The sequence below is a fragment of the Callionymus lyra genome, chromosome 3, assembly GCF_982586985.1.
Source record: "Callionymus lyra chromosome 3, fCalLyr1.hap1.1, whole genome shotgun sequence".
In the NCBI taxonomy this organism is placed as follows: Eukaryota; Metazoa; Chordata; class Actinopteri; order Syngnathiformes; family Callionymidae; genus Callionymus; species Callionymus lyra.
The window spans coordinates 17,548,837-17,569,787 of NC_141820.1; the positions used below are offsets into that span (position 1 = coordinate 17,548,837).

General features: G+C 45.1%; 4 protein-coding genes across 10 annotated transcripts; all 4 read right to left on the reverse strand.

The window, feature by feature from the left end:
• Window positions 1-3,074: 3,074 nt before the first annotated feature.
• LOC148083606 (ras association domain-containing protein 8-like) lies at window positions 3,075-8,026 on the reverse strand. 5 transcript variants are annotated; one of them, XM_087786692.1, is made up of 9 exons: window positions 7,876-8,026; window positions 7,065-7,203; window positions 5,122-5,457; window positions 4,906-5,066; window positions 4,652-4,843; window positions 4,530-4,580; window positions 4,325-4,444; window positions 3,419-3,518; window positions 3,075-3,338 (listed from the first exon to the last, which is right to left on the reverse strand). In XM_087786692.1, the coding sequence occupies exons 2-9, from the start codon at window positions 7,189-7,191 to the stop codon at window positions 3,235-3,237; spliced, it is 1,191 nt and encodes a 396-aa protein (XP_087642818.1). In that variant the 5' UTR covers window positions 7,192-7,203; window positions 7,876-8,026; the 3' UTR covers window positions 3,075-3,234. The 5 variants fall into 5 exon arrangements, with proteins under 5 accessions (XP_087642818.1, XP_087642817.1, XP_087642816.1 ...); XM_087786691.1 differs by having other exon boundaries at window positions 4,325-4,447; XM_087786690.1 differs by having other exon boundaries at window positions 4,530-4,583.
• A 205-nt stretch (window positions 8,027-8,231) lies between these two features.
• pkp2 (plakophilin 2) lies at window positions 8,232-12,788 on the reverse strand. 3 transcript variants are annotated; one of them, XM_087786687.1, is made up of 13 exons: window positions 12,530-12,788; window positions 11,989-12,041; window positions 11,388-11,914; window positions 11,195-11,327; window positions 10,868-11,075; window positions 10,603-10,780; window positions 10,402-10,519; window positions 10,157-10,312; window positions 9,905-10,081; window positions 8,928-9,081; window positions 8,652-8,841; window positions 8,482-8,569; window positions 8,232-8,415 (listed from the first exon to the last, which is right to left on the reverse strand). In XM_087786687.1, the coding sequence occupies exons 1-13, from the start codon at window positions 12,747-12,749 to the stop codon at window positions 8,353-8,355; spliced, it is 2,265 nt and encodes a 754-aa protein (XP_087642813.1). In that variant the 5' UTR covers window positions 12,750-12,788; the 3' UTR covers window positions 8,232-8,352. The 3 variants fall into 3 exon arrangements, with proteins under 3 accessions (XP_087642813.1, XP_087642812.1, XP_087642811.1); XM_087786686.1 differs by having other exon boundaries at window positions 9,905-10,312; window positions 12,566-12,788; XM_087786685.1 differs by having other exon boundaries at window positions 9,905-10,312.
• A 219-nt stretch (window positions 12,789-13,007) lies between these two features.
• On the reverse strand, window positions 13,008-16,615 carry nudt4b (nudix (nucleoside diphosphate linked moiety X)-type motif 4b). Its single transcript, XM_087786693.1, has 5 exons — window positions 15,849-16,615; window positions 14,415-14,525; window positions 14,310-14,354; window positions 13,561-13,648; window positions 13,008-13,482 (listed from the first exon to the last, which is right to left on the reverse strand). Exons 1-5 carry the CDS (start codon window positions 15,942-15,944, stop codon window positions 13,304-13,306), a joined length of 519 nt encoding a protein of 172 aa, XP_087642819.1. The 5' UTR covers window positions 15,945-16,615; the 3' UTR covers window positions 13,008-13,303.
• Window positions 16,616-16,808: 193 nt separating this feature from the next.
• ube2nb (ubiquitin-conjugating enzyme E2Nb) lies at window positions 16,809-20,776 on the reverse strand. Its single transcript, XM_087786694.1, has 4 exons — window positions 20,668-20,776; window positions 18,855-19,101; window positions 17,355-17,495; window positions 16,809-17,181 (listed from the first exon to the last, which is right to left on the reverse strand). The coding sequence occupies exons 1-4, from the start codon at window positions 20,695-20,697 to the stop codon at window positions 17,138-17,140; spliced, it is 462 nt and encodes a 153-aa protein (XP_087642820.1). The 5' UTR covers window positions 20,698-20,776; the 3' UTR covers window positions 16,809-17,137.
• Window positions 20,777-20,951: the final 175 nt, after the last annotated feature.

Here is a 20,951-nt window from a genome sequence, read left to right on the forward strand (position 1 = left end):
ACGAGAGTGACCCGCAAACACTAGTCTTGCAAGGACGAGTGTGGAGGACCTTTCACAGCTCGAGTACGAGGCGATGGTCTTGAGGTGACCGGATGAAGAATGTGTTGGTACCAGTGTTCATGTGTGTGTGTAGCTTTGATTCTAAAACATTAACACAACATTAGACTGCACAATCGAAAACTTAAACTAAACTATAAAAAAAAACGAAACTATAAATTAACTAGAAAAAGGCTGTAAAAAACATATATTATAAATTTAGTATTAATGACCAAGAAAAGCACATGAAACAATGCAATGATAGAGAAAGTGGGACTCAGTAATTTATTATATTATAAATAAATTATTTAACAATATATGTATATATAAACAGTGCGTGCACAATTATTAAGCAGTCAGTACTTTGACGACATTGTCCTTTGTATAATTTTTTTTTTTTTTATGCTCTAATCTGTATAAACTTGGATGCCAATTGGATTTAATCAAACCAGGTGAAGTGCATTTGTATAATAAGAGAGGTTGTGGCCCAAGCAGATCAACATCCTATATCAGGTGTGCACAGTTATTATCAGCTTTTTTTTCCTCAGGCAAAAAGGGCCAGAAGAAAGATCTCAGACTCTGAAAATTGTGAGATGTATTGCAGAGGGATGCAGCCCTCTTGACATCGCCGTTGAGCCGTGATCACAGGACCATCAGACGCCTTGTTGCTAGTTCCCAACAGGGACGCAAGAAACGTGTTGAGAAAAAAAAGACACAAAGTTACTGCAAAAGATGTGAGGAGAATCAAGCGAGAGGCTACTAGGAACCCATTATCCTCCAGTGCAGTCATATTCCAGAACTGCAACCTACCTGGAGTGTCCAGAAGTACGAGGTGTTCAATCCTAATGAGACATGGCGAAGGTAAGAAAGGCTGAAACCAGACCCCCACTAAATAAGACACATAAGATTAAACTCCAAGATTGGGCCAAGAAATATCTGAAGACAGATTTTTCAAAGGTTTTATGGACTGATGAGATGAGTCACTCTTGATGGACCAGATGGATTGGCCCGTGGTTGGATCAGTAATGGGCAGAGAGCTCCAATCCGACTCAGGCGCCAGCAAGGTGGAGTACTGGTGTGGACTAGTATTATTAAAGATGAGCTGGTCGGACCCTTTAGGGTTGAAGATGGACTAAAACTCAACTCCCAAACATACTGTCAGTTTCTAGAAGAATGAGTGTATATATATATATATATATATATATATATACATGAACCTTTGTTCACTTTTCAAGTCCAGTCTCAACACTCACCCTAACTCAAATGAGGGGAAAAAACAAAAGCAAGTTGAGAAATCAGAAGTTTCCTGGAAACGTTAATGAGTTCTTGTGACAAAGGTCATCGCTGACAACCGACCATCTGAGAAGTCAGCAAAAAAAGTTTCATCATCCAATCGCCACAAATCTCTTCTTGCTATTTTGTTGGGGTTTTTTTTGGTTCATCAATCCGAACAAGCACACACAGACAATGCACGGACAGCGAAACACTACACAATTTTGTTCCACATAAGACGAAGGATGAACAACGAGTAGCAGAGAGGCAATGTTATTATAAAGTTTTATATACATCCAAAAAATAATCTGCAAAATGAAACCGTGTGGAAACTAGACTTTATATTTAACAAGCAATGTCGTGTGTTGGCTTTAATGTCATGCGTGTAAGTGTCTTTATAAAAACACATGTTTTATGTAAGTAAGTATTTTTTATTTATATAGCGCTTTTCCAGACCAGGGTCACAAAGCGCTTAAACAATCAAAACAATATTCAATAAAGTATATACTTTAAAGGTCAAGATAAAACTGAGAACACAACAGGAGTTCCAGAAAATCAAGGAATGTGGTGCATTTGTAATACTCGACAGACTAAAATGATATATGTATAATAGATATTTTATTTTTTTAAACGTATTGTCTAGTATCCAAAGAAGAATTTAAACAATGACGATTTTTGAGGTTAATAGAGAATCCATATGTTGGCAATGATTCTACTGTGTTACTTTTGAAGTTTTTAAAAATGAAAGTATTTTTATTTACGGTGATATTAACATGTGTCATTCAAAACACTTTTGATCGTTTTTTAATATATTTTGAGACACGCCAAAAAAAATAATAACACGAGGCGTCACAGAATGAAATAAGGAAATATAAACGAGGAAAGTGTGATTATTATTTCTTAGAACTGTCACTCGTATCTTTCCGCTGGGCTCTGGTATCTTTGGCTCACAAATATTTCCTCGTGACAAAAAGAAAAAAACAGTCAATAGTTGTTGAACTTACGAGCAGAATCTCCTTCAGTCATGTTTCTCTGGATCGACGCTCGAACACTTATTTTGAAACGGCCGGAAGCGCTCGACGGTCACTGCATCTGTCGTCTTAGTCTGATCTGGATCCGACTTATCACGAATAAAAATCCACTCGTGGGTCCAGGACGACCATAAACAAACGGTTTTTGAAACCGCTGCGGCTACGTTAGCGGCGCAGGAGCACCGAGCGCCGGAAGTCGCTTTGAAAACGCTCTAAATTTGCACTGCATCGATCCAGGGGTCAGAGGTTACACGTCCACTCGCACACGCGGTCCTCTCTGTCGTGGGGGTTCACCTGGACATGAGTCACATGATGGTATGTGGGCTCTCTGGACTGCGCTGCTCTGTTAGCCGCGGCGAAGCTAGCGGAAGACGGCGCTCAACAAGGTTCCGGGGTCTTTGGTTCCGAGTCTAGATCTGGACACTTTACCTTTGTTGCACCACGTGACCCGACAGCGCCGATAAATACGGATAGAATGATATATATGTCACGTTGTTAAAGTATTGAGAAGTCATTTAATAGTGTTTAATAAAGTCATGGAACTGTCGTTAAAGTATAAAACGCCTTTTTTAAAGAATATTCTCATCGACAGGTGAAGTGGTTTGTTGATGTCTCTCACAAACATCCGGTCTCCTCAGGGGGGAGGATCCAGAGTTGACTGCGGGTTGGTCCCTGAACGCACCTGTCAATAGTTTTTAGTTTTGTTCTTCTTCGATCACATCCACGCCAACAGTCTTGTGTTCAAAATCGTAGTCATTTTTTATTGTAAATGCAATTGGAGTTAGTAAAATAAAGTTTCTGCAATGAACTAAGACACACACACAAGCATGAAGACACACACACATGCAATACAGTGTGATAGACAGCAGTGAGGTGAGGGGGGGTGTGGAGACCGTCACACATAGACTCCTGCGGGGTCGCGGGGCAACGAGGACTTCAGCACTGAGGGGTCGGTGAGTCCAGACATGGAAAGTCGATCCAGAGATCCAGAGTCCACATCTGGTACACAAAATTGACACTAGTGTGAATAAGTGAGAGAGAGAGAGAGAGAGGGTGAGTGTGTGTGTGTGTGTCCTCACTTGTGTGTGGTGTGACCCTTGAGTCAGATTTCTGGATAAACTGTTGTAGATTCACTCGTCGAAGTTCCTTCGTCAACAACTCCAGTTCCTGCTCTTTTTCCTGAGGACACAAAACGGGTCAATACTTCCTGGTGCGATGTCACACCGGGACAACTGGGTGAGCAGCTCAAGTATATCACTGCCATTAAAATATTGACTGTTGAATTTAACATTTCAAATGTTATTTGTTTTTATTTAAATGTTTTTTTGTAATAATTGAATTCAATAGTTTCTATATTGAAAGATTGGATTTTTTTAAATGTTGACTATATTCACTTTTTTTACACATAAAGGTTGACATTTTAATTCCAATAATTCAAAAAAATATTTTACTAAATTCATTCTTTCCATAGCCTTTTAAATTGAATAAAAAATGTTGGTATAATAGTGATTTTTTTAAACGTATAGTCTAGTATCCAAAGAAGAATTTAAACAATGACGATTTTGATGTTAATAGAGAATTCATATGTTGGCAATGATTCTACTGTGTTACTTTTCATGTTTTTAAAAATGAAAGTATTTTTATCTACGATGATATTAACATGTGTGATTCGAAACACTAAGCACTTTTCATTGTTTGACACGCCAAAAAAAATAACACGAGGAAAGTGTGATATTTTTCTAAATTCATTTTTGTCCATAGCCTTTTAAATTCAATAAAAAATGTTGGTATAATAGTGCTACCAGACTATACAAAAAGATTACCGCGCGAGATCCTGGTCATGTAAATCGTCACATGATCGTCGGCCTGTCACATGATTGGCTGAAAGTTTTATTATTCTCATGGCAAGGATATACTTCCATAGTGGGTTCAGTCTATTGTTGTCTGGTGCGAGCCGCGGTCACAGGAAACAGACCGGTTCTGACCTGTAACAGACAGCTGGACCGACCCAGTCCATCCTGCAGGGAGCTCAAGCTGACCTCCAGGTGAGCCGCCTGCTGATTCTGGAACTCCAGCTGTGCACCCACACTGTTTGGATCAGGTTCCTGCTGAGTGAACGGAACATTTGATGAACCGGGCTGAGCCGTAGAAGCTTCAGAACTTGTGTCAAATGGATCTCATGGTTCTCACGTGTTCCTCCAGGACTCCCTGTCTGCTCTCCTGCTTCACCTCCTCCTCCAACTTCTGAGACCCACAGAGAGAGTCAAAACCGCGGGGTAACGGCACAGTCAGAGTTCTGGTTCTGGACTCACCTGGATGTGAGCCAGATGTTCAGACAGTTTCTGCTCACAGTCCAGTAGGCGGCGCCAGAGCTGCTCTCGCTGCAGCATGAGCTGCTGCTCGTTCTCCTGCTCCAGCTGAAGCTGGTTCTGCCAGAACTCTTCCTCCCGGATCTCTGCGTTGTTCATTTTCATTTGCTGCTCCAGAACCTCCAGCAGTTTGTCCTAGAGAGAGAAAAAAACATGGAGCTTGGTTCTGATCCAAAATGCAGGACAAGTCCACACACCTCGTCTGGCAACATGTCCTCAAAGCCCAGCAGCAGCTTCTGTAGAACCTGGAGTTTGTCACTCTGCAGCTGCACCAAACGGCCCAGTTCAGAGGCCGGACCTCCAGGTCCAGAGCTGGTCCTGCCAGGTTCAGGATGAATAATGCACGGCTGCTTAAAACCTAAGGGAGAAGTGGGGATGACTGACAGGTATACAGATGATTGACAGGTTGTTACCATCAGTATTTTTGCTTTTCACAAAAATCTCCCGCAGACTCCGGGCTCGTCCCGCAAACGACTTGCGCTTCGGATCTCGGCGTTTGAGCGAGCACTCTGCGGCGGGGGGGCGGAGCTTGGCGGGCGGTGGTAGACTCTGGCGAAAGAGTCCTCGTCCCAAGATGCCGCCGGACGCCGGCCTCTCACTGGCCGACGGGCCGGAGCGCAGGAGGATCAGCTGGACGTCGCCGGCAAACTGACCCCACTTGTTCAGGGACATGACCGGGTTCTCGCTGGGAGCTAGGTGGCGCTCTGTGTCCCGCCACCTTTCAATCAGAGTGTATCTGCCGGTACGACCTGTAAAGATGAGCGTCGGGGGTGTGAGTATTAGAGTGAGACACACAAGCAAGTAAGAGGTGAGTGAAACACTAGAGAGTGAGTCAGGGAACAATACGAGTCGAATGTAAGGAAGTGCAACGGGTGGGAGTATCAGAGTGGGGTGCACAGGAGATAATGTGCCAGTAGGTGTGAGAAAAGGAGAGTGAGACACGATTGAATGTGTCAGGTGGAGTGATAAAAGGAAGAGTGACAGAGGAGTCACTGTGGCACTAGGAGTGAGAAAAGAGAATATGGCAGTATGCGTGAGGAAACAGAGAGTGAGACAGGAGTGAATGTGCCAGGAGGAGTGATTAAAGGGAGAGTGAGACAGGAGTGAATGTGCCAGGAGGAGTGATTAAAGGGAGAGTGAGACAGGAGTGAATGTGCCAGGAGGAGTGATTAAAGGGAGAGTGAGACAGGAGTGAATGTGCCAGGAGGAGTGATTAAAGTGAGAGTGAGACAGGATTGAATGTGCCAGGAGTGATTAAAGGAAAAGTGAGACAGGAGTGAATGTGCCAGGAGGAGTGATAAAAGGGAGAGTGAGACAGAAGTTAATGTTACAAGAGAAGTGATAAAATGGAGAGTAGGACAGTAGGGAATGTTCCAGGAGGAGTGATAAAAGGAAGAGTGAGACAAGAGAGAATGTTCCAGGAGTGAGACAGGAGTGAATGTGTCAGGAGTGATAAAAGGGAGAGTGAGACAGGAGTGAATGTGCTAGGGGGAGTGATAAAAGTGAGCGTGAGACAGGAGTGAATATTCCAAGTGGAGTGAAAAAAGTGAGTGAGACAGGAGAGAATATTCCAAGGAGTGAAAGAAGTGAGAGTGAGACAGGAGATCATATTCCAAGAGGAGTGATAAAAGTGAGAGTGAGACAGGAGAGCATATTCCAAGAGGATTGATAAAAGTGAGAGTGAGACAGGAGAGAATATTCCAAGAGGAGTGATAAAAGCGAGAGTGAGACAGGAGATAATATTCCAAGAGCAGTGATAAAAGGGAGCGTGAGATAGAAGTAAATGTGCCAGGGAGGGTGATAAAAGTGAGAGTGAGACAAGAGAGAATATTCCAAGATGGGTGATAAAAGTGAGAGTGAGACAGGAGAAAATGTGCCAGGAGGAGAGATAAAAGGGAGAGTGAGACAGAAGTGAATGTGCCAGGAGTGATGAAAGGGAGAGTGAGACAGGAGTGAATGTGCCAGGAGGAGTGGTAAAATGGAGAGTGAGACAGGAGTGAATGTGCCAGGAGTGATGAAAGGGAGAGTGAGACAGGAGTGAATGTGCCAGGAGTGATGAAAGGGAGAGTGAGACAGGAGTGAATGTGCCAGGAGTGATGAAAGGGAGAGTGAGACAGGAGTGAATGTGCCAGGAGGAGTGGTAAAATGGAGAGTGAGACAGGAGTGAATGTGCCAGGAGTGATGAAAGGGAGAGTGAGACAGGAGTGAATGTGCCAGGAGTGATGAAAGGGAGAGTGAGACAGGAGTGAATGTGCCAGGAGGAGTGATAAAATGGAGAGTGAGACAGAAGTGAATGTGCCAGGAGTGATAAAAGGGAGAGTGAGACAGGAGTGCTGGTTCTGGCCCCTCAACTCACCGATGGCCTGTGCGAGAGCGAAGACCACCTCTTGGCACGTGGTGAACTCTGTGACCCCACAGACGACTCGCTGGACCCCGTCGACCCACACCTTCAGATCCATCTTCACCTGCAGGTCACTCCTCATCACTGCGCGGGGCTGCTAGAGCCAAACGCACATTGGGCACAAAAACAAGGTGAAATTTGACAACATTTGTTGTCGGGCCAATAGGAGGCACTGTTGATGACGTCACAGTCCAGCGTGTGCTGCTGTTTCTGACAGAAAACATTTGTGGTGCAATGATATCAATGCTGCGTCACTGCAGGAGTGAAAAGCGCTGACACACACACACACACACACACACACACACACCATATCTGTGTGCTTATTGTGACAGTTGTAGCTGCCCTCTGATAAACTTCTTGTGTGTGTGTGTGTGTGTGGACATCATCCCTGCATCACACACTGACGAGCTCTGGCATGTGACCCTGTGTGTGTGTGTGTGTGTGTGTGATGAATTGATGCTAACAATGCGTTACCATAGCGACACAGCCCAGTATTTGTCCCTCTCTCTCACACTCACACACACACATACACAGTAAAGGAATCAAAAGTTGTCCTCTGGAGAAGAAGTGCGATGACGTCAGAAAGAAACAAACCAATCACCTGCAGCTTTATCGATCAGATCAGAACCAGCGTTATGTGTCACGTGAATAAAATAAAAATAAAATAACCTTAAGACTCGTCTAACACATCACAGGCTCCTCTAGACTCGCCGTGATCGTCGCACAAGTTTGCACGGGTCTGGTTCCGTGCAGGAGGTCCACTCACCCGTCTGCATGTATCCCACCCGCAGCTGCACACCTCGGTTCTGCTCTCCGGCTCGTCCGGGTCGCTGCAGGTTCTGGACGGTTCGCTGCCTCCTTCACATCTCACTGTAAATCACGCTGTACGCAGGCGGAATGCCGCAAAGCATCATGGACCTGTTTACAGGGAGCGACGCTCGGGAAACCAAACGTGACGTCACGCGAACACTTTTTAATCACGTGATCAAAACTTCGATCTCCTCTGCGTCACTGACGGGTCGCTTTTAGGGACCGAGAGCAAGTCACATGAGCCGAAGCCCTGTGGTTTATTGAGTGACCCCTAGGGGGCGACTCCTGCAACAAAAACCAGCGTGTACTCCCGAGGTTTAAGACGTTTATTACAAACATGGAGGGGTGTGTGAGTGTGCACGTGTGAGTGTGCACGTGTGAGACCAGGTGGTCAGGCAGCAGGTCAGTCTTCTTGTTCTTGTCGTGGGTCTCACTAGCTGGAGTGGACGGCCTTATTAGTTCTGGAATTGATGAAGTCAGATTTCCTGAAGCCCAACTGTGGAACAGAACCAGCAACTCAGTAGACATTACAACAGTGTGTGTGTGTATGTGTGTGTGTCACCTTCTTATACAGGCCGTGTAGGTCCGTGTGCTTCCACAGAGAGTGCAGCAGGACACTTGCAGACTGGACTGCCCGACTCGAACCAGAACTTCAACCCAGAAACATCAAACGTTATAATCCTACATCACATCCCTTTAGGCAGTGCAATAGTCAGAACCAGGAACCTTCACCTGCTCTCCAGGTAGCTGATGTGGCAGACCTTCGACAGCGCCCCCTGGCTGACCATGGACCTGCAGTTCTGTGCGTTGTGACTCAGATTGGTCAGAATGTTACACAACGACGACGTCACTTCAGGCGACGGATCAACGTCGACGTCTTCTCCGGGAAGCACCTCAATCAGCTCCGCTAACAAGTGTTTGACTTGAAGACACGAGACAGGAAGTCAGAAGAGCACCCGACACACAGTTAGATGGTTAAAGAACCAGCCGTTGGTCAACGAGTAGCACCTATGTCGGCGTGTAGGTCGTGGTAGCGGGAGAGATTTTTGACCAGGTGGACGATAGTTTTCTTCACAACGTCTTCACTGTCCACCAGCATCTTCTTGACGTGCTGAAGGACATTCTCCCGGCGCACCATGGTGGTGGCGACAGCTTCAGTCACCTGACAACACGAGCAAACAAGTTTGAGATGGGTGACCGTATTCTGCGCTTGATGGATCTACTGACGCCTTCAAGAAACATCTTAAGACGTTTTTATTTGTTCAGGCTTTTCCTGGATTTTCTGGAACTCCTGTTGTGTTATCAGTTTTATCTTGATCTTTAAAGTATATACTTTATTGAATATTGTTCTGATTGTTTAAGCGCTTTGTGACCCTGGTCTGGAAAAGCGCTATATAAATAAAAATTACTTACTTACTTACTTATATATTCAGAATCTGAAACATTTGAGTTGTAAACACAACATAGAAGTTTTTGTGGTGTCAGTACAGAGTAAAAGAATAATATAAGATAACGCACAAAATGAGCAGAAGGAAAAAAAAAACATGGCCGCCATTCTGTGGCTATATATATATATAAATATATATATATATATATGAAATATATTCATTTATCCACAGCATTTAACCACATAAATTGTCTTCAAAAAAATTGTAATAGACCTGTATAAATATTAGGATTTTTCTTCACAAAATACGATGTAAAATTTCTCTTATAGTTCAACAACTCTGCCGAAACAAAATCTACGAAATCCATCCATCTATCTTTAGGCATCCATTCAAGATGGTTTGGTGAATTCACTGTGAATAAAATGGCCATTGATGATAAAGTACATGCGACGCTAACCCACATTTAAAGTATTTAATGAATTCCGGGGTAAAAGAAAACAAATGGTCACCCTAGTTAAAGATTTTTGTAAAAACTTAAACAAAAAATGAAAAAGCTTTGCGTGCGTTTCCTTGGTAACAGACTTCGAGGATGCTCACCGGTCCAGATCCTGCAGTGAGGTTCTGCAGCGCCCCGACAGCGCCCTCCTGTGTGCGTGGACCGAAGCTGCGTGCGATAATGGACAGGTACATGCGGATGGTGATGGAGCTCCAGAGCCACTCCACGCCACAAGGGTTCGCCTTCTCCTCCAGCAGGGAGCGCTGTTGCTGCGGAGGCTGCGAGTGCAGGATTTTATTGAACCCACTCACACCTTGAAGATGCTCGTTGTGACCCCGATCCAGGCGACTCACCTGCTCATCCTTGTGACCCCGGTTGGAAAAACATCCGATGGGTTTTGATTGCGTCACTTTTTGCTCCGACGGGAACTGCGAAGCGTACTTCGACGGGAGCTCGGCCTCCATCTGGTAGGATAGGTTGTGCAGGACGGAGACGCAGTTCTCTGTGGACTGCAGAGGGAGCCGTGACGGTGAGTCTCTGACATCATCGTGACATCATCGTGACATCATCATGACATCATCGTGACGTCATCGCTCACCTGGTCGTGGGTGTTGTAGTCGGCGACGGTTTTCCTGACATAGTAAACCAGGGAGTCCACGAGATTCTCACACTCTCGCATCCGTCGCCGTCCATCTGGACCGCACCCGCTCAGGTTCCTGCAACCCACACGGTGACACCTGATCCACCTCTATGTGTGTGTGTGTGTGTGTGTGTGCGTGTGTGTGTGTGTGACACCTACCTGAGGCAGAATGTGGCGCTGTGGAACACCTGCTCATCCGCCAGCATGTCGTCTTTAGGGTTTTCCCCCTCTGAGACTCCAGAACACGGGACCAGAACCATCTTGGTGAGCACGGGCAAAAGCAGTCGAGACAAGAACTCCTTCAGAATGTCATGGGAGGAGAGATTCCACAGCAGACCTGAGGAGGAGGAGGAGGAGGAGGAGGAGGGCAGCGATGAAGACGAGGGCGAGAGAAGAGAGAGAACGTTGAGAAAAAAGAGAGTACCGGCAAGGTGTCGTCGGACCTCTTTGTCCCGACTCTCCTTCAGAACTCTCATGATTGTCGTGAGACCTTCCTGTTCCTTCACTTCCATTTTGTTGTCGTTGTTCTGATAGATCACGTTACGCAGCGCCGCCGCCGCAGCCTGCTGTACCTCCTCGCTGCCACTGCTGAGGAGAAGCAGGAGCTTCCGGACCCCGCCTCGGCCCGACACCTGGAGATGTTGTGAAGATATTTATTACATGTCTTTTAAGAAGTCAATACTGATATTTGATTAATATCTGCACAGCTCAGCCCATCACGTCGTGTTCCTCCTGGAGTTGGAAGACTCACCGTCTGCTTGGCCCGGTCACTGTGCAGACAGGCCTTCTGGATGTGTGTCGCCGCGGCGACCAGGGAGTCTTCGTCGTCTCCGTCCAGCAGCGTCACGGCTCTTTCAACGGTCATCGACGATCGCCCCGACGTCCTGGAGGAGGAACATCACCGAAAGTTCAGATCCATCGGCACAACGCCGAGGCGCACCTACCTGCTCGTGTGGTTTCGGTTCTGGATCTGGTGCTGAGAGCCCGTCGCTGAAGGCGATCCGGACTTGAGTCGAGGTGGAACGTCGTCGCGCCTGCAACCACACGTGCCGCTCTGCCCGTAGGTCGTCCACCGGTTCTCCACCAGAGGAAGTCTGGACCTGACACTGTCCTGGTGCACTGCGGGGTGAGACAGGTACTGGTCCTGGACCACCGGTGGGTACGTCTGGAACCCATTCTGGACCATAGAGGGCTGGGACATGAAATGGTCCTGTCGAACAGCCCGCTGGTGGAGTTCCCTGGCGGCGTGGAACCCGGCGCTCCGTGGCACCTCGGAGAAGGCGTAGCGCCACAGAGAGGCCGGCGTCTGGCGGGGCGGAGCTGCAGGGGGAGGAGCCGTGAGGGTGGCGGTGCTGAAGTGGAAGCGGCTCCACGTGGACTCTGGACTCAGAGGAGGAGATACGTCGATCCTTCTGGACGGACGAAGGAGTGAGGCTGGACCCGACAACGAGCGCTGGAGTGGCAGCTGGACCTGAAGAGACAAAGAGTCAAACGATTTGTGAAGCGAAAAGTAAAAGAGTATAAAAAGTAAAAGTGAAACTCGACCTTTGACCTGAGATCATCCGACTCATTGGAACTAGTCGCCACGTGCGAGGAACCTAAAACACAAGTTTATAATTATGTCACTTCCTGTCTAGATCTTTGACAGTTCTGCCTGACAATTAAAATGAAATATATTGGATTTATTGCCTTAATTAAATGTTATTTCCACTAATAGAAATGAATATAGGGAATACATCACTTTCAATTTCAGGAAACATGTTGAATCCATGGTTAGTTGGCCATATAAAGTGAAGAAAATCGTTTTTCTGTTTTCTTTATTTCCCTTTAGTACACACATTTGAAAAAAAAAAAATTGTTTCGATGACATTTGTAACTGAAAGTGGAAATGCTGGGTTTAAAGCAGAGATTTGTTTACACAAACTTCAGGTTTTTGTGTAACACACCGGTGTGTTACCTTTAAAGAAGCAGGTAACATTAACTTCTTTGCTGTGGCTCCGAGTTTGAATGAAAACATCACGTGACCAATCGGAACCTGAGCTGGGCTCGTTATTTACACCGCGGACGACAAAGTGGATGTTTGTACCGGGCCGTGGTGGTCCTCGCTGGTTACAGGTCTTACCGTGGATCCTCCTCGCCCTCCGCCTCAGGCTGAGCTGGACCTGCTGCTGGACCCGAAGACTGCGGTCGGTCCCGGGGAGGCGTGGCGACGACGTCAGGTTCGGGTCCGCGGGAAGCGCCAGGCTCGTGTCGCCCAGATGACACGGGTCCAGAACCGAGAGAGCCGACTTAAAAAATAACTCCATTGTGAATCGAATCCACGGGGAATCCGCGGAGTCGAGACAGTTCCTGGATCCAAACAGGTGGGCCAGGGGGGCGGAGCTTCAGGTGTCAGGTTTCCCCTTTGACCAGGCTTGAGAAAACCCGGCCTGAGCAGCAGAATATTGTGCACTAATAAACAGCAGTATTATGTTTAACAAAAGTACAAAAACATGTCTGAATAATCCAAATATTAGTATATTAATTAACCCAGATTTCAACCTGCAACCTTAACACGCGGATGGTGGTTTTATTGCTTTTGTTTTATTGACACAAGAAAAAAAAACGGTATTTACAAACCAGCCTTTCATAAATAATTACCATCATGTTAGTAAAAAATAGTTTTGGCACAAAAACTTGTAAACTTTCAAAATAAAAGCCTCACTTCATCAGTCAACATTCCAGTCGTCACATTCTCAATGTTGGTCAGAAAAAACATTCTAAACAAACGCCCGCCGCTCCCCTGGCTGGCAGGGACCAGCGTGAAAAGTTCCAGAGACGCGAGCGAGTCCGGACTCGTGGAGTCCAACAGTTCTTGGTTCTATCTGCTGGCCGTGGCGGCGCTACAGAGGGGGTGGTTGTCGATGGCGGGTGTGCTGACGATGGAGTTGCCGTTGGTGGGGCAGCAGGTGAGGTGGCGCAGGTACTCTGCGTGGACCGGTTTGTTCCTCCGCAAGATTTGCATGGCCTCGTCCACTCGGAACCACTTACGCTTACGACCTGAACCAGAACAACAAAAGAGAACAACTGTTGATATCAGTCTCAGACACACAAGTGCTTGCACACACACACACACACCGATGTTCAGCGAGTCCTCCCAGTCCTCCAGTGTCTCCGTCACCGTCAACACGTAAACATACGTTCGATGTTTAGGATCTTGATTTTTCTTAGGAGACAGAACAACCACAATGACACCACTTCCTGTCTGCTAGTGTGTGTTGCGGTGTCTCAAATCGTATGCTACTCTTAGTATACTAGAAGTTAGTATGCATCAGTTTAGTGTACGTACTAACTAGTACGCAAATTCTCCACAGATAGTATGTCTGAAATCAAACACTGTCGCTACACACTAACAGGAAATGACGCGACAGCTTCTTCTTCTACTACTATTTAACGATGTTTCAACCAGCTGTTTGAACGCTATCGACACCTGCTGGCAGCATGTTTTGCAAGTTTGGAAAAAAGAAATAAAGAAAAAATATGAGAATCGATATAATCGCGAGATATTTAAGCTGGTATCAGTACCAAAGACGTCTCATCCTTCTACTGCTGCTGAAAATGCACCTGTAAGTATATGAATATATATATGACGTAACTTCCGTTTAAAACGTCATTAAGATGGCGGCTGTTTCGGGTGGTTAGTGTCCATCGAACCATACTCAGTTTTGTGTGCGTGTTAATACGGCAATTTAGTGTGCATGGCGCACTAAATTTAGCATACTAAGAAATGAGACGCACTAACGCACTAAAAATACTAACTTTGAGTACGCTAGTATGCGATTTGAGACACAGCATGTGTGAGTGTGTGTGTGTGTGTGTGTGCTCACCTCAAAAATTCCAACCAGTCTTCCCAGGTTTCCCTTCACACCTGCCTGGGGGGAAAAAGGGAGTTTAATAAACGGCGAGAAGAGCGTCAGCGACGACCCGCTCACCTCCTCAAACACTTCTCTGATGGCAGCACTGCAGGGTTCCTCCTCAGGCTCCATCCCTCCACCGGGGACGATCCACTGGTCAGGGTGTCTGCTGCTGCTGACCAACAGCACCTGTCGACCAGACCACAGTCAACAGTCGAGCATGATGGCTGCGGCTCTAACGGCACCGTCTGAGCCAATAAGTCCAATTCATGAATCAAAATTTTTCTTAATTAATCAAAGCACTTAAAAGTACCAACGGTTAATAGAAGTGTTTGTAAACGTAAACATAAATCTTTTGACACAAATATCTGGGAATAACACTCATAAAAGTATTGAAAGTTGTTTATTTTAGAACATCTGTTTTTAATTATACATGTTTCCATGTGGTTCTGTTGATTATGATGCTTAAGTTGTTACCAGCTCGGGCTCTGAGGTCTGTGGATCAGAATCTACTGATGGTTCCTGAACACGGTTCAGGACCAGAGGAGCGAAATCCTTCAAGGACTATTGCTACTAAGCTTTGGAACAATCTGCCTCTCTCTCTGTGTTTGATGATCTACTGACTCCTTCAAGAAACATCTTAAGACATTTTTATTTGTTCAGGCTTCTCCTTAATTTTCTGGAACTCCTGTTGTGTTATCAGTTTTATCTTGATCTTTAAAGTATATACTTTATTGAGTATTGTTTTGATTGTTTAATAGTTGTGACCCTGGTCTGGAAAAGCACTATACAAATAAAAATTACTTACTGTAGTTATTTTTGCATTTTTCTTATTGGCAAAAATATGAATTTGGGGGCTTGGTATTTAATTTTTCCCTTGTGTAACATATATAATATATATATATATATACACAGGTATTTTCCTGAGTATCGTAAAGTATCTATTTAAAAATCTTTACTCTCTTGACAACCCTACTTTCTACATGAAAGTCCTTCAAAGAATCATCAGGACCATATTCATTTTAAATTGTCAGTTTTTTCCCCCAAAATATCATCAATTAATTATTACAATAACACTCTTGATATGTTTGTTTTTTTTCAATTTCTTTGAATGTACAATAAGGATCGTTTAAAGGGGAATTACAAGTGAAACGAATTCCATATAGAATGGAAAGAGAGAAAATAAAACCGTATTACATGTTATTTCTTCACTAACTTAACAAGCGAGGTGAACAAGTACATGTTTAGTCGGATGATGACGTGAAAAAGAAGGCAAGTGAGGAAGTTATTTAAATACGCAGAGTTTGACAGTGTCGTCTCTCTCGTTCTTTTACTTTGAAAATCCGTCCACCAAACTGCTGCGCAAACCTCCACAAACACACGTCACCTCCGGTCGATAAACAAATGAATTAATTCGCTCGTAAGAAAACCTTCATCGTGACACGAACACGCTCGTGCGCGCGAGACGCCAGTGACCCGGCGGGGCGTGTTCTGCAGCTGGCGGGACCTCACCTCTTCCTCCTGCTCGTCGCGCACACACAGACACGCCGCCCGCTGCTTGAACCCGTCCACGTCGTACGTCCTGGTCTGGTTCGGTTTCAGCTTCATTGTAGACGGCGTGGTTCCGACCCAGCCGGCGGAGGGAGGGGGCGGGTCCAGTCAGCGAGCCAGGCGTCGCATCGGCGATGTTGACCCGCTCTTTGGCTATGACGTCAGAGCGCACCCCCTGAATTCCGATCAAAAAAAGACCCAAGTTCTAAGACTGAGCTCGGTTTTTCTGAATCTGCCTCCGAGCAGGTCGGAACCTCGCTAGCGGTCAGTCCGGATCTGACTGCGCATGTCCGTCAACTTGGGCCCGCAGCGCGTCCTGTGCGCTGATTGGACAGACAATAATGGGCGTGGTGTGTGCGCCTTTTTTAGTCACGTGACAATAACAAGCCTGATCCGGGTCAGGAACTGAAATCTTAGTGATGTCACTTCCGCCTCCAGAGACAGTGTTCTGCGGAATAATCTGCACTGAACGGAGATCCGCACTTAACGATTTTTTAAATTAATTTTATATTAACTGTTTGATGTGCGAACATAAATTTGAGGATTACGATCATTTTTTTGTTTTAAATGTGAATTTGTGCAGGATCGTTGGAAGAAAATGACTAAGATCTGAGGCTTTATCTCCATCTCTGATTTAGGACAAACTGAGTTTGGTATATTCACGAATAAATTGTGTATATCTTTTTTTGTTGTTAGCAAAATGTTAATTTATAAATGAATTATTTACAGTTTAAGTAAATAATTTGAATAGTGACAGCACTGGCCATAAAAGTTTTCTGATTCTGATTCATTCATAAAATCAGTTTAATTGTTTAAAAGAAACATGATTTTTGTATAAAATGGCATTTACCGAGGCAGGAAGTGACATCAGCCAAGGAGTTTGAGTTGAACCGTTTTTTGAATCAAACAAAGGAAACAAGCTTTCGTTTAAACATTTTTATTGATTTTATTTTGTTTTCAGTGTGAAGAGTAAACAGGAAGTGATGACGTCTGGTATTCAAACGAATATCTCAAATCAGCAACGACAAACATGTTCGTCTTCTTTAAGACTGTGGGAGGGGGAGGGAGGGGGATCCGAGGACGTCATGCTTTTAAATATTAACACAGGAGAATAAAAGCCACATGAAACAGAAGTCATCAGTAGAATGTCCTCCTTCACTGTGTGTATGTGTGTGTGAGTGTGAATGTGTGTGTGTGTGTGTGTGTGTGTGTGTGTGTGCGCGCGCGTGTTTTCGAGTGTTCACATTCTTCTATACTTCAGTGTTTCCAGCGTACAGTCGGGTCCATGATCGGGCTGCGGGAGGAAACATATGTTGATTATTCCAACAATAATAGATATTCTAAAAAAAAAAATCTGTGTAAAACTAGAGAGGTGGCAACCATGGGAACCATCTCATTTATAAGCGACCTTTATTCATTTTAACTTCATTAATGATCAATAATTACTGAGAGTGTTCAGCAACTCACCGGTCTCGATGGCGTGGCTCTCGCTCTTCTTCCACTGCTCGGCAACATCGTTGGCCAGCGGGTCATCGGGGTTCGGAGCGCTCAGTAAAGCCTGGATGGATAATAACACGGTCCGGATCTGCAGTGCTGGGGACCACTTATCTGGAACCGTCAGAGGAGAAGAGGGGTCAGAGAGGAGAGAGCTTCTGAGGCACAAGGTCATCAGAGGTCTAATGTCATGTCTAGCATAAATGTTAAACAGATGTGCCAGTGTCAGGCTAGCGCTCGCGGCTTAGCACATGAACCACCTCCAGTTCGGACTTAACATGCAGGTTTTATTTCCTAGACAAGACCACGGTAGTTCTCAGAGGCTGTGAATGTCCTGTTTAATAAGCCCTCAATCTCTCCATGTGCAGAGGTAGATCCCCCAGTGTGCTGAGAGTAATAAAACGATTAAATTCTCTGTATATGGAATGCTCAGCTAAATCAAAACATATCAGTATATTTTTTTTAATTAACTTGAACATGAAAAGCATGAAACTTTGTCAATCTCTAATGAGCCTCTGTTGTTGTTGTCGTTGTTATTGTTGTTCTCACGAAAGTTGGATGAAAGACATGAAAGCTTGGTCTTAAAGCAAGGTCACCATTTTTTTAACATCAAAATTAATTTAAATCAAATTTCTTCAACATTAAAAGCGGACTACATATTAGAATTTAAGCAGACGTAGCTTTCGATGCAATTTTTTCTGGACAGTTGTCGTAGAGTTCAATGACCCCCTAAAGCTCTTTTTTGCAATGTTTTCCTGTTTGCATCGATATCATATCGATATCGATATATGTCATTACGTTCAGAATGGGAAAAGAATTACGCGAGTAGGGATAATTTGTTGCAGTTGCTCCTGCTTCAAGGGCAGAAATACATTAGCTGTCCTGCTGCACCGATTAGCAACACAATAAACAATGCTTTGTTCAATGTGCACAATTAAATATTAACCATTTCACAGTTTTTCTCAGACAAACCCTCCATTTGTTGCTGCTGTCGTGCTCGACAGTGGAGAGGAGAAGGGCAGGGAACCAACTACACATGATGAAGAGGAACTTTCCCCAAATTAAATCCTAACATACGCCATTTTATTTATCGCCCAGCAAGGATGTTAAATCCCTTACTCTGGACCAGGTTAACTTAAACTCAGTGTTTGAAAACATCCGACTACTGAGCCCGTCTTGTGTGGATAAAAATAAAAAATCATCTCTGCTAAACCGCCAGAGTGAACGTTGCAGTCGTCTCCATGGCGTTTGTCTATAGTAAAAATACTTCTCATTGCCACAACTCCTCACATGATCTGGCAGAACAACTACTCACACACCTCAGGTTGAAAGCATGCATGCGTGTGTCGCTGGTGAAAGAATCACTCAAACCAACTGCTGTCAAAGACTTCTCAGCTCTCTAGCTACAACAACTCTCTCCAGCCCAACAGTGTTGCTGCCGCTCACAATGATGACTCTAAAGTGTGCGTTTACCTTTCAGGATGTCTAGACATATCCTGCCCAGCTTGTCCACGTTGGGATGGTAGATTTTGGTCATGAAGCGGACTTTGGGTGCAGCCATGGGATATTCTTCCGGCAGAAACAGTTCAAGTTTAAATGTTCCTCCTTCAAAAGGAGAGTCCTGCGGTCCTGCGATTATCACGTGGAAGTAGCGCGCGTTCCCCTCATCTGGCGTGGCTGTGATACCCGGAACAGGCTCTGCCAACAACCGGTGCGTCTCCTGAGGAGAAAGATCAGCATCAGTCAGTGAAGCAACAATTATCCGGGACGGTCTCGCCGTCTGTGACTTCAGGAGACACCATTTAATTACATGCATTTTAATAGTTTAATGCAGGGGACTTCAAGTACAATAATGAGGGGTCAGCTTGGAAATAATTTCTCAGGGAAAAATCTTAAAGTGTTTGGAAGTGTCAAATAAACTGTACTTTACTTTCTTTTTACAGCGTTTATTTTTGTTTAAAGCTAAAAAAAAAATAACAATCTTTACTCTAACAGCATGAACACTCTGTGCTCAGTCCAGTGAAAGACAAGTCTGTTCAAAGGATCTGTGATTTTGGAAATGCAGCCTAATGTTTAGGATGTTTAGCTTTATTCACAGGTTCGCCATTCACCAATGACCTGATGTGAAAACTCTCACTCAGACATTGGTATTAGAATAAAACCATGACAATGAACCGCCGCCATCACTTTCATTTATCCGTTTCGATGTCAGCTTCCTGTGTTAGAAATAGAAATGAGAACAAAAGTGCTCTGGAAGTATAAAACTTAGTCATGAACTGGAGTAGGAGCTAAAAACGACCAAAAATAACTACTGTTTTAGTTTTAGCTAAAAGTAGTAGCTTTAAATGTTGCATTGATTAAAATAGATTGCGATATTTTATATATATATATTTTGTTAAATTGATCGCACTGTCATCTCCCTTAGCATCACTGACAACATGTTTTGGAAACACGATACAGTGTCAATGGCGTCAAAAATGACAGCACATGATAAGATAATGGCGAACTTGTGCAGCCAAATGTCCATCAGATTTTAGTGTTATTGTCGTTCAGATCTGGTTCCTCGCTGCACCTCTATTCTCTGCTGACACATGGCATAAAAGTAAAGATACTTGTCCCGGGGTGTAATGGTGCTATAAAGCACAGACGTTCCCAGGCCAGAGAGCAATGAAAACAATCCTAACAATCCGATCCACTCGAGCTCAAGAGGATGACAAACCAGTTCCGCCAGAATTTCGAGCCACCAAAACAGTCCAGTTGAGTCACACGAACACAGTGACGCGCCTCAGCCGCGGCCTGCTCGGCGGAGACGGACTTTCACGCGGAAATGATCCACGGAGCGTGTCCATGGATGCGTCTTTTTTTCGCACTCATCTTTCACACTCGATCCATTCTGACCCGACAGTCGTGGACGTCTCAGCTGTAGCCCCGGTGACATGTGAACCAGTCGCTTTAGCTTAGCCGCTTAGCCACCTAGCCTAGCTTCGTCCATTCATATGTCACCCCAAGAAACCACTAATAAGTATTAAAATAAACCTGTAATCGTGGACGAGGTGTGTTTAGTATAAATTGAAGAGCCGTTCGTTTTCCTAAAAGTATGATTAAACGTCGTTTGAAAAAGGTTCGCGAAGCAAACAGTTAGCATCGAGCTAGCGTCTTTGGCTGCTAACGCCGGTAGCCGCAGCTTTTTACGCCGGCTAGCTTCGTGTACACGGGCCGCTCATAGCTGCGGATCACTGCGTTCTGTGGTAAGCGATACCCTGGAGCTTTAGTGTGTCGGGAGTACCTTGATAATCCTGCGAGGCAGTGCAGCCATCTTGCGTTTGCGGGTGTATTTTTAGCCGCAGACTCGCCTTCTCTCCGGGCTGGATGTCTGAGCGGAGGGGGCGGGGCTGTGAGAGTGATGGCATGGATCAGGGCGTGGCCAGAACTTCCTAACCCGGGGAGACCGCGTCACAGATGGGGGTCTGCGGCCGAAATTTCGGTAGGAGGGTGTGCCATTAACATTCAATGTTACGAACGCAAATAAAGTAACACATTTATTAAAGCACCATCGCCCTGAATCACTCC

Bases quoted from the DNA above. Each gene is read 5' to 3' on its own strand.
- ube2nb (XM_087786694.1), bottom strand. From the start codon at position 20,697: ATGGCTGCACTGCCTCGCAGGATTATCAAG. The intron at 17,496-18,854 runs GTAAACGCACAC...TGACGGTTCCAG, and splicing joins ATGTCTAGACATCCTGAAAG to ATAAGTGGTCCCCAGCACTG. The intron at 17,182-17,354 runs GTGAGTTGCTGA...TTCCTCCCGCAG, and splicing joins GAGCCACGCCATCGAGACCG to CCCGATCATGGACCCGACTG.
- nudt4b (XM_087786693.1), bottom strand. From the start codon at position 15,944: ATGAAGCTGAAACCGAACCAGACCAGGACGTACGACGTGGACGGGTTC. The intron at 14,526-15,848 runs GTGAGGTCCCGC...TCTGGTCGACAG, and splicing joins GCGACGAGCAGGAGGAAGAG to GTGCTGTTGGTCAGCAGCAG. The intron at 14,355-14,414 runs GTGAGCGGGTCG...TTTTCCCCCCAG, and splicing joins TCAGAGAAGTGTTTGAGGAG to GCAGGTGTGAAGGGAAACCT.
- LOC148083606 (XM_087786688.1), bottom strand. From the start codon at position 7,191: ATGAGGAGTGACCTGCAGGTGAAGATGGATCTGAAGGTGTGGGTCGAC. The intron at 4,584-4,651 runs GTGAGTCCAGAA...TGTGGGTCTCAG, and splicing joins AACATCTGGCTCACATCCAG to AAGTTGGAGGAGGAGGTGAA. The intron at 4,448-4,529 runs GTGAGAACCATG...CCGTTCACTCAG, and splicing joins AGGGAGTCCTGGAGGAACAC to CAGGAACCTGATCCAAACAG.
- pkp2 (XM_087786685.1), bottom strand. From the start codon at position 12,749: ATGGAGTTATTTTTTAAGTCGGCTCTCTCGGTTCTGGACCCGTGTCAT. The intron at 11,076-11,194 runs GTGAGTCTTCCA...CAACATCTCCAG, and splicing joins GTGACCGGGCCAAGCAGACG to GTGTCGGGCCGAGGCGGGGT. The intron at 10,781-10,867 runs GTACTCTCTTTT...CCTCCTCCTCAG, and splicing joins GGTCCGACGACACCTTGCCG to GTCTGCTGTGGAATCTCTCC.